This window comes from Glycine max, chromosome 11 (genome assembly GCF_000004515.6).
Source record: "Glycine max cultivar Williams 82 chromosome 11, Glycine_max_v4.0, whole genome shotgun sequence".
In the NCBI taxonomy this organism is placed as follows: Eukaryota; Viridiplantae; Streptophyta; class Magnoliopsida; order Fabales; family Fabaceae; genus Glycine; species Glycine max.
The window spans coordinates 33,308,805-33,320,637 of NC_038247.2; the positions used below are offsets into that span (position 1 = coordinate 33,308,805).

General features: G+C 27.6%; 1 protein-coding gene across 1 annotated transcript; it reads right to left on the bottom strand.

Annotated features, from left to right (window-relative positions):
- Window positions 1-4,102: 4,102 nt before the first annotated feature.
- Window positions 4,103-11,623, bottom strand: LOC100801496 (bromodomain-containing protein DDB_G0280777). Its single transcript, XM_014764171.3, has 13 exons — window positions 11,523-11,623; window positions 11,398-11,420; window positions 9,761-10,044; window positions 8,544-8,589; window positions 8,353-8,416; window positions 8,202-8,247; window positions 8,006-8,104; window positions 6,972-7,040; window positions 6,721-6,877; window positions 6,150-6,265; window positions 4,620-5,793; window positions 4,416-4,528; window positions 4,103-4,334 (listed from the first exon to the last, which is right to left on the bottom strand). The coding sequence occupies exons 2-13, from the start codon at window positions 11,414-11,416 to the stop codon at window positions 4,272-4,274; spliced, it is 2,250 nt and encodes a 749-aa protein (XP_014619657.1). The 5' UTR covers window positions 11,417-11,420; window positions 11,523-11,623; the 3' UTR covers window positions 4,103-4,271.
- Between the last annotated feature and the right edge of the window lie 210 nt (window positions 11,624-11,833).

Sequence of the window (11,833 nt, forward strand, 5' to 3'; positions counted from 1 at the left end):
TCTTATATGAAATATTGCTTAAGCATATTAAGGAATGTGCTTTGATTCTTACCAACTACATCACTTTCTATAAATAAAAAGCATAAGATGTTTTATGTCAAAATACAAACTTAAATGCTAGCGAGTTGTTTAATTTGAGAAAATATTTTAATTTTTTTATTTTCACTTATAATTAAAAAAGATGGTACATTATTTTCACTTTACTTTTTTAAAGTCTATACAGAAAATAGTGGAAATAATTTATTTTTTGTTTTCATTTCCATATATTTTCACTATTAAATAAACAATTATACTAATATTAATAAATATAATTAATAATTTATTAAATATAAGTCAGAATATATTAATATAAATTAATATATATATACACACACAAATATGAATATATAAAAAATAAAATAATCAATTTATTAATTTTCATTTATTAATATGTACTATTAATATTAAATATAAACACATTGAATATTACAAACTAATAAATTAATAATATGTAATAATTATAAATATTAATAAATATAAATATATAACAATATAATTAAAGTTAAAATTAATAAATACTAATTAGTATATATTAATATATATATATATATATATATATATATATATATATATATATATATATATATATATATATATATATAATAGTTAAAACAAAGTAATTAAGTTATAATATAATAAATATTTTATCTAGTATTAAAAATTAAAAATTACTATTTATTTGATTTTAAAATATTAATCCATTGTGACATTAGCATGTCTGTGTTACATTATTTGTTGTCAGTGTCATGTGGAAGTCATGGGTCCTGAATAAAAAATACAATTAAGTTTATGCAAAGTTGTCATTTTATTTTCTTAATCCCCGATCTATTTCAATTAAAAATACCATTATTTCACCATTTTAACTATTTATTACTCCATCTGACTGAAATATAAAAATAAGAAAAATTGATTCAGGTCCTTTAAAAAAAATTAGTTAACTCATTTAATTTTGATTGCCTCATAAAGAAAATCAATTCATTTTCTAAAGTACCATTTACATTTAATTTCATATGACAAAAAAAGGGAATATTATTAGAAATAAAACTATAATTAAATAAATAATATTTGGGAGATAACATCATTAAATAGAGGAAAATTAATTAAAATTTACTTATATTTTAATTCATCACACAAGAATTTTTTTTACTTATATTTCAGTCTGGAGAAAATATAACTCATGAATTTAAAAATATTTATTTATTATAAAATTTAATTATAACATAATTTATACAATTTAAAATATTTATTTATTATGAACTGTAAGTATAATCTATTCATATTGTATAAATTAGAATCTCCAACTTTCTAACTTCGAGAGTGAAACTCCCACTCTTTTAATTAGAGATTCTCAACATTTTCTCTCTTCTCTCCTTGAGAGATGCACTACATACACTACTTTTATCTTTATGTTGTACTTTATTTTCTGAGCCGAGCATCCATTTCTATTTTAAAATAACATTATATCATAATTTATTTATTTTTTAAAATCTAAACTATAAGTTATATATTAAAATATTAATTATTATAAATTTTAATTATAATAACTGATATGATATATTTAGAATATTTATTTTTATATAAATTTTAATTATATTAAAAAATATTTGTCATGTGCAATACACACACGAGTTAAAATACAAGTTAAGATAATTTGGGCCTTTGAAATGTGTTTTGGTGAATCTTGAAAGAGTTAATTCTTTATAACTTTATTATTAATTATTATTAATCTTTTAAAAAAGTTCAAGTTTTAACCAAATTCAAGTTTGCTAACCTGTTAGCCAAGATAGATGCAACACAGGATTTCGCGCGTTTCATCTCTTTGAGACGTGTCCTGCTGATGTTTGTTTGTTACTGCAAGCTAATGTGCTTGGAGTGACATCTGCTAGGAGTGTTTTGTTGTTTGCATTTGGTCCTTTATTTCCCATTGATAAAAAAAAATTGCTAACCTGTCATGGGAATGCTTTTAAGTTTTAATACAGCAGATAATAAAAAAGTAATATGGTTTTTATTGCTTTTCTAATACTATATTGAGTAAATTAATAAATTTGATAAGATAATTGAAACTTTATTTAACATACTTTTTATTTAATCTGTATTAATAAAGGTATTTTGCAATTTACTTTTTGCTTCAATCGAATTTGTTCAAGATTTAAAGTCTTGCTTGATTAATTTGAAACAATATTTGTATTTTCATTTTCAATGTGTATAATTTTGGTTCTCCATTTAAGTTTTGTGTAATATATATTTTTCATCCATATACTAACAAGCACTTTGACTACCAACAAGTCGTTTTTCATTCGTTCGTTCTCCACTTGGAGATTCCATAGTTCCTATTAATTAAAATTTATGGTCTTATTTCATACATTCAAAGGAGGCTGGTTTTCCTTTTCTAATTTGTGAAACAGATTCTAGAATAGCTTTGCTGATGATGACTAAAGGTGTTGCAAGCCATAATCCTCATGTTTCAATCATTACATCAATAAGGTCCTTGATGGAACAGGATTCAAGGTTACTCTTTAGCATAGAGAAGGAAATACTAATTTAGGATTAGACTGAGTGAGGTCTATTGAGAATTTTAAGAGAATTTTTTATTTTAAATAAAAAATTTATATATTAAACTTTTTGCTAAAATACGTTAGTAGTTGTTAATAAATATTTGAATTTTATGTTTATTTTTTAATAATTTTTTTTTTCTGATAAAACAAAAAAATATTTTTAATTTTTGCCATTTTTTATAGTCTGATAGATTAACGAATTTGATATTTCATGATAACTTTTTTTCATTTGTTATTAGTCCCTTTAAAAAAGATTAATAACAAGTTTTTTTTTAAGGGAGTAAATATAATTTTTTTTATGCATTAAAAAAAGTGTCAAGAATAAAAAATAAAGTTATTTTATTAAGAATTCAATAAAAAAATTATTAAAAATAAATATAAAATTTAAATATTTATTAAAAATTAAAAATATATATTAGACTAAATGTTTTTTCAAAATATATGACCTTTTTGTTAATACTTAGTGACTTTTTTGTTTTATAAAAACAAATAAAAATATAACTTTTTGATGGACCTAAAGCTTAAATTTTACTTACTTTACCCTCGGATCCATGGTGTGTTTTTTCACAGCTTTTTTTGTTTATTTCCGGGAATATGGAGTTGAAAAAAATATATTCTCGTATAAAACAATTATTGCTAGATATATCACATTTTTTTTAAATACCCAAAAATACATTCCTGTGTTATATTCCAAAAAGAAAATCTCAACATTAAAGAAATAGTTTGTGAAACAAACGTCCCTCTTGCTTTACTAAAAAAGCCCAATTTTACTAAAGCCTAAATAAATAAAAACATATACATTAAAAATATTCCTAATTAAATTTTTTTTAAAAAATAAGATAAGAATATCATAAATATTTTCTAGAAGAAGTAAAATTTTTTTTATAGAAGCTCCACTAATATTTCGTAATATCAACCTATCTAATTTCTTGACTTTTTTCTTTAATTAGTAACTCCCTTTTTACTCCTAATTGAGATTCTCTTTCCCTATAAAATGAAATAAATGTAAAATAGTGAAATAAACTAAAAAGGTAAAAATATTAAAATTCTAAAAAATATATTCTTAAATATCCAAAAAATAATTATAAAAATAATAAAATAAAATATAACTATATGCAATGTATCACAAATGATGATAATTTTTGTCTTAAATATTATTAAAAACTCTATTATACGCACCAGTCCTCCATGTATCACATTATCTATTAACTATTATCTACAAGCTGATCCGGGGTGTGAAGTCTAAGAATTTACCTTGTTCATATTCACTCTCACGTGCGTTAATTCTAGATTTTGATAAGTATAAATAATATTATTATTTTATATCGAGGGCTTTAGTCTCTCTTTCTTAAAAAAAAAAATTTATTGATAGGTTTTGGTCTAACTTAATGAAGTACATATCACATTTTATTTATATTTACTTAAACTCCCACAAAAATTTTCCTTAACTTTATATACTACTGTTTTTTTTTTTTTTTGTGTGCTAAAAACAAGATACGCTGAACAGGTGGTCTAGTTGTCTTTGTTATTAAAGTTGATATAGGATATGTCTCGAAATAATTCCGGGATGCAACTTATCACATTCAACAATATAAACTTCAAAATTAAGTACTTGATTGCTTGGGCAAAGACATGACTTTTCATTGCAAATGTGTGTCAAAAGCATTTCCAAACAAGTTATAAGCGTTGTCTCCAACCACCACTTGTTTCATCCAGCTGAAAATATGAGGAATATTGATTCTGCACCCGAAAGAAAACACCACATTTTCAAAATTTTCCATGTTTGATGATGTTTCATGAGGGTTTAGTTGACTAATTTACCTGTACTTGCATGTCAAATGGAGTGTATGGTGTAGCATTGTGCAGGACCTGATCATGAATTCCATGCAACATTGTGGAAGTACTATGGTTCATGGATGACGAGTCCGATGTGCCTAAATCATATAATGAAGTGTTTGACACATTGGAAAAGTTTGCAGCTATTGAAAGGAAAAATAGTTGAAATTGAAACTGAAAGGATCTTACTTGAAACTGACATTCCTTGATTTGGTAGTGGCAAAGGAGATACACTTGTGGAATTCAAGCAATACATGGAGTTTGCTTGCCATGGACGGGGCATAAGAGATGGATCAATAGAGTTATTGCTGGGCATGGCATACATTGAGTCTCTTGGCCTTGGTTGAGACACAAGGGACAGGTCTGAGAGGTTAACAAAATCTTCTGGTCTTGGCTCGCGTGCAAGAGAAAACTGTTTGAGATTGTTGCATGGCATGCAAGACACGAAGTTTTCTGGCCTTGCTTTAGACACAAGAGATAAATCAGAGAGGTTAATAATATCTTCTGGCCTTGGCTCATGAGCACGAGAAAACTGTGAGAGATTATTTGGCTCTTGTGTAAGAGAAATCTGTTTGAGATTATTGCTTGGCATGTAAGAAATGAAGTTTTCTGGCCTTTGTTGAGACACAAGAGACAAATCTGAGAGGTTAATAATATCTTCTGGCCTCGGCTTATGCGCATGAGAAATTTGTGAGAGATTATTGCTTGGCATGTAAGAAATGAAGTTTTCTGGCCTTTGTTGAGACACAAGAGACAAATCTGAGAGGTTAATAATATCTTCTGGCCTCGGCTTATGCGCATGAGAAATTTGTGAGAGATTATTGCTTGGCATGCTAGACATGAAGTTTCTTATCCTTGATTGAGGCACAAGAGATGATGACTCTGGGAGGCTAATGCTAGGTCCTGAGATCACACTTGTTGTCGGATAAACACGGGGAGACAATGTGTTGAAGTTCTCAATTCTTCCACTAGAACTTTCTCCTTTGTCATTATTTAAAAACCTGTTGCTCAAAAGAGTAGCAACATAAGCATTCCAGCTATCATTTGTATTGGTCTTGTTTCCTTGATAAGGAACATCCTTTATGTTAACTCCACCAACATTATTGTTGTTGAAAATTTTGTTTCCCTGAGCTGCAGAGCCAGGAATGGTGGTGAGTGACCTATTGAGAAAGGGAATGGCTAAAGCAAGTGTCTGAGCATTGAGAACTGTAGGCTGTGTTTGTGGAGTTGGAGTGTCAACATTGCATAGTTGTTGATCCCTTAGTGCTTCTAGTTTTTTCGCCGCAACCCTTTTAGCCGTTGGTCCCAAATCTTGTACAAACCGTAACAGACTTTCTTTGTACTTAATTGAATTTGTCTTCAACTGCAATACCAACATGCATTATGAATGGTAATAGTTTTTATAATATAAAAATAGGATTCTTGAAACATGTACATGGAAAGTAATATTAATTGAGAGTTATGTGGATATGTTTCATAAGGAATTAAGAATAGACTATTGTTCTTCTTTCAAATTTTTAGCCATCATTAAATCAGTTCTTATGTGTAGAGTGTAAGTTCCACTAGTTAGAATGTTTTTATGCGCAAATGTGACTCCATATGATGTACTTACTACTTTATTACATATCCAATGTGTATCTTACACTCTTCCCAACTATTACTCGTATTTATTAATTATTATCAGTTTGTATGGTTGTTTGGATGAAGAACAAAACTTACTTGAATATTAGGATTGCTAGCACACAGAACCTCTGAAATCAGTGGCTTGCTTGTTGGCCAATACATATGCCTCTTTTCTATTTCAGGTACCATAACATGAGTAACATTTTTTCTCTCTATATTAAGAGGAAAATACAGTTAGTTGGTTGCTCTTACTCATTGAAACAATAAGAAAAAGAGAATAAAGTAAAAGTTGAAATAGTTTTGATGTACAAATTATTTATGAGTTTTTCTTTAATTAATATGTACAAATTGGATCTGGTTCCTCTAAAATGAGTAATTAACTTTAGAGAATAAAGTAAATAGTTAATGAGTTAGTATTACATGCACATGCATAACAAATCATGGATGGATTAATGATCATGAAAATGATGTCAATTACATAGTTGTTAGCAGGGAAAGGGTACCACTCAATCCTCCTCCCTTTAAATATTTTCAATTCATTTTCTAAATATAGTGAAAGGAGATTTGTTTTTCTAACCAAAACATGCAATTTTTATTCATCACTGGTAGAATGAACAAATGACTATTAAGAGTACATGAAGGTTAAATGAGGATCGAGTTTCCATACTAGCAACTTTTGGAGAAACCCTCCGTGAGGTTCCAAGTTTCCCATTTTGTGGCTTTCTAGTTGGGCATGTCTTGTCTAGGGAAAGTTCTGAATCAAAATTTTGAGGCTCAGCAAGAGCCTCAAAAACGCACTTAGCATCCCTGCTAATATTTTCAGCCTGAAAGAAATAATATTGAACAAAGCTTATTCAAGATTTTATAGTGCATAAAATTGAAAATTTTAAAGTTTTTTTCTATTTTATTTGCTCATACCACTTGGTGATATTTTGAGGTTGTTGGATAGACATCCGTTGCATTGGAGAGCATTAGAAAGACATCACGCTATGCATCATTGAAATCAAATGAAACATCAGTATTTTTTTTTATTGGTATGAAGTAATCCTTATTAATAAGAGACACAAGTTGTTACCACTTGTGTCAAACATTGTTGGTGAATGAAACATTAGTTTGACTATGATAAAAGTGTTTCAAAGCTAGGTAATAAATAAAGAAGTGATATGTCACAAAAGGTTTAACGACATGGAGCTAGATACTTTAATCATATTATTTTGGATTAGTTGTAGTCAATGGATGCACAATGTGTTATGTGTAAGCCATAAGATTTAGGTATAACAAAACCAAAATAATATAGATACTTATTCTCAAAATAATTAAGACTCATTCCCTCGCTTATTTGATTACAGGGAAAAAACAAAACAGCTGCAGTTGATAGAAATTACAGTTGGAATTGAATGTTGTGTAGAAAGGTGAGTCAGAAGAATGTTTGTTTTTCTTTTAGTAAAATGTAATTTTTTAGTAAAGACAATTCAATTTTTTTTCTTGTCTAAGATACTCTTGAAAATCACACTAGACCTAGATTAATTTAATTTGAGTTAACTGAACTCATTTAAGAAGGTAAAGCTCACCTATAACATCTATTTTTTCATTGCACTTGTGAAACATATAGAATTCAACAATGTTATTACTTATTCATGGTACAAAATGGAATGGATGATCGCATTAATGTTCCTTGTTTTTTAATACTTCTTATACAAATATTCTTTTTATTTTAGATATTATACACTTGTACTCTTCTTTTATGTATTATTCTTACAATCTGACACTCTTGTTATGTTTTTGAAACTACAAAAATCTTTCTTCCTTTATACGCATATCTAGTACAAAGTGTCTTTAAAAATAACATAGGTAATTAAGTATAATTTTTAAATATAATAGTTGTTGATGTAATTTGTGCTAATAATAAAAATAACAAAGCAAAGCAATAAGGTATGATATGTGCTTCAAACCTTGAACTGTTCGAGATTTGTGTACAAGCTCTCGTGAATTTTTGCCCTTATGGTACCGAAATCCATTGGTTGCTTCACAATTTCGTAGTAATTTTCCACCTTTCAAAGTGATCATTCAACATAGTTAACAAATCTCAGTTATCAAACATAAGAGAATTAATTTATTAGATCTTCAAATTAAAAGTAAACAACTAACCACATCAAAACTAATTGGTTGAGCAAGTAGCTCATTTGGGTCTTCCCTTCACATTTAAACAACATTCTAGTGAGATTTTTGTAATAGAAAATTATATATTTCATCCATTTCTAAGAATTTAAAAACATTAATAAAGTAATATGATTTTTACCTTTGTAGGAAATCTATGATTATTTGAAGGATGTTCTTTAGTGACACACCATTTAAAGATGAGTCTGTAAGTGAAAAGGACAACAATTGTATTTATATCATTATACTAAGGAAAAATCACATGTAATGGAAGTATTCCCGAGTGATATTGCTAAATCTACTTGTGTCTGCTCAAGATAGTTATAAGCATACCATTTGATCCTGAAGTGCTTACATTCTCAGAGTGTCTTTCTAATTCCTGTATTGATGACATTGAAATGGTTGAAAAAGTAAATGAACAAATTAAGGAAATATAGAGGATATTTGCTAGAAAAAACAAATAGGAGACTCAAACCTTTCCATTGAGAAAGGGTGCAACCTTACATGCAAGTGCGATATCAAGTTTTCACTAAAGTAATCTTAAGCTCAATATTTCTGTGTGTGTGTGTGTATTAAAGGAAGTTGGAGATGAAATTATATTAAATAGAATTAATATTCGTTAGGAAAGAAGTGGATAATAGAGATATTTTTTCGAGAAAAATATTTATGTATAAAAGAAATACGTAAGAAATTAACCACTATCAGATGGTTTGGTTTAGACAATCAATTATCCTCACAAAGTTTACTTAAAGGGAAGGCAAAAACACTACCAAGAAAGAACCAAGTCTGATAAGTTTTGTTATTAGTAATACTATATTGAACTCCCTATTCTTTTATATTTTGTGTTTATTGGAATCAATAGGTTATCATGAAAACTCCAATCTAAAATAGACTCAATTTCATGAAGAATCATTACTTGATTTTTTTTCAAAGAAGAGTTATATTTCAATTTTGTAAATTCTATCATGTAAAAAAATTATTTAAGTGAGACACATTAATGTTTTTAAATCCACCTATTTGAATAAAAAAATGTAATTATTTATCTATATCAATTCATGAAACTAATATTTTGACATTAGTAAATTATACTCCCTTTGTTCCTTTTATCTATCTTTTAAGGTTATTATATAGAAATCAAGAAATGCAGTGATTTTCTTGATTTTAAAAAAATTGTTGTGAATTTTCCTATTTTTAACCCTTTCTCTCTCCACTCCACAATAAATAGATGAGTAAATTAATTAAAAATTATGAGGCAAGTCAGGATATATTTGATAAAATAATAATTAATGTGATTTTGAACTTTGCGGGCGAGATAAATAGGAACAATTTTTTTTTTTGAAAATCTGACAATTAAAAAAAAAAGAAGTAGTATATTGCAACTCACAATATTTAATGAGTTCTCATTGTCAGATTCACAAATCATAAATATTATAAAATCAACAAAAATAAAGAAAATGCATAGGTATTTGCATTCAAGAAGGGACATTTATAATATTTATGCTCTGTTCAGTTAAGATGTTCAAAAATAAAATAAAATCATGGAGGCACACCTTGATTGAAGAGATCAGTTGATAAAATTCTTTGCTTTTGTGTCCTTTCTTGGTTGAACCCTCTTCATGCTCACTAAAATCCCTCAAGTCATCTTGTACTTCAATTGTTGCCTTTCCTTTTTGTTTGTCATGATTCATTGACTTGTTCTTCCTTTCCAATGCCAACGCTAGTTTCCTTTCTCTTTCCTTGAGCTTTTTTTCTTCCAAAGCAATGATTCTAGAACTCCTTCTTCTGCCCATCCATTCTATTTCATCTTGAAATTTCATTCGTTTTCTTTTTGACCCTATATGTATCAAGACATGCATTTGAGAAGGTAGACTCTACTGTGCATTCTATTTACATCATTGCCTTAAATATGTTTTTTCTTTTTGGAAAATTTAGTCAATTTTAATATAAAAAGTATCCTATCTTTGATTTTATTTAAACGCATGTCTTTAGTGTCTTGTAAATTTAGTTTTATTGAGAAAAAACTAGGTATAATCATCTTTGTAATTCATCAATGTTTTTATTTGTCATATTATAACTTAAATGAGTAAAACTATAATAGTTACTAGACATGTATTTCAATAGAAAAAGGAAGTATGTGCATCTCATGCTATTTGACACTTAAAGAAAGAAAACAGAGAAGTTTGAGTTTGAAAAGTAATATGATGTCATATAAAAAAGGATAGAGAGAAATTGTGACATTATAGGTGTTAATAAGGTGTCCTTATAAATTTTAAAAAATGGACAAGGATAGATGATTCAAGTGTTAAATTAAGTAAAATAAATAAATAATAGAAGCATTAAATAAGTCAAACAAGTACAAGTGAAACTTGGGGAAATATTTTAGTTGCTTTTAAAAGATCTAGAATCCAACCATGAAAGCAAGATTTACAAAAAAAAATAATTAAAGTAGATAAGTGAAGATGAAAAACATCCAACTAAAATAGAATTATGAAATAAATAAAACACATGCCTATGTTAAATATTTGAACTTTTAATTTTAATCTAATAGCTATAATTAAAACTTTTCACTTATCACAATATACAAGAATTATCACATAGTACATTTTATACTCTCTCTCTCTCTCACACACACACACATATGTGGAACCAAATTTCATTGAGTGGTTAGTCGAGTCGAGTTAGATCAACTCAATTGACTCATTACTAGTCTTACAACTTGACGAAATGTAAACTTGTTATAATAGATTAAAATAAAACTATGAAGTAATTAATGAATTCCTAATCTAAATATTTATCAGGGGATACAAAAGGAAAAGAAGGGGGCAGGATTTGAAGGAATTAATGTTTATTCCAAGTCAGTTAGTCAACTCATGCATGAAAATCTTGAAAGGGGGCAAATTGAGAAAACAATTAAACATAATAATTAAGGATACATACAAAGGCATGCTATTTTGTGACGGAATGATGTTTGAAGGAAACTTGATGTTATAAATAAGTCAAATCATGGATGCAAATCATGTAGGGAGGAAAATTAAGAAGAAAATAAAAGAAAACAAAACGTTTGGAAATGAGTTAATGGTAAATGCTAATAAAATAAATTGAACAAACAAAACTAGTATATGATATTAAATTGATTTAAAGAGCATCTTTAGTGAAAAATTACTCAGAAGATGGTAAAGATACATACCCATGTAGATAGACATCATGAACCTGGATAGAAAAGGTCGAACAAGAAAACATCATCATTACACCATAAAAAATATAACACTAATTTTCAAGTCACAAAAGAAAGGTAAAAGGTAAGAAATTAACCAAAGTCTCTGGTCGAAGAAAGTAGGAAGAAGAAACCTCTTCTTTTGAAAGCTAGAAATTTTTCAAGATTCACAAATCTCTATTTTTGTTCAACATGAAAGAACTTTACCACATTCAACCAATATATAAGTCTTGAGAAAAGCAAAAGTGGTTTCTATTTGATTAAAATTACTGGAAGCTAGTATCATTGTCGGTGACAGTTTCAGTAATGGCTTGTAACGTAAATTTGACAACCGGTCCTCCACTCAAAAAATTTTTTTAAAAAAAAAAGTTGCTTCAAATAAGCCTCAATTTTGATGCTTTATTATGTC

Excerpts from the sequence above, each read along its gene's own strand:
- LOC100801496 (XM_014764171.3), bottom strand. Across the intron at positions 6,266-6,720 it reads GGTTTCTCCAAAAGTTGCTA|AGAGAAAAAATGTTACTCAT; the intron begins GTATGGAAACTC and ends CTCTTAATATAG. Across the intron at positions 5,794-6,149 it reads CTAGCAATCCTAATATTCAA|TTGAAGACAAATTCAATTAA; the intron begins GTAAGTTTTGTT and ends TTGGTATTGCAG.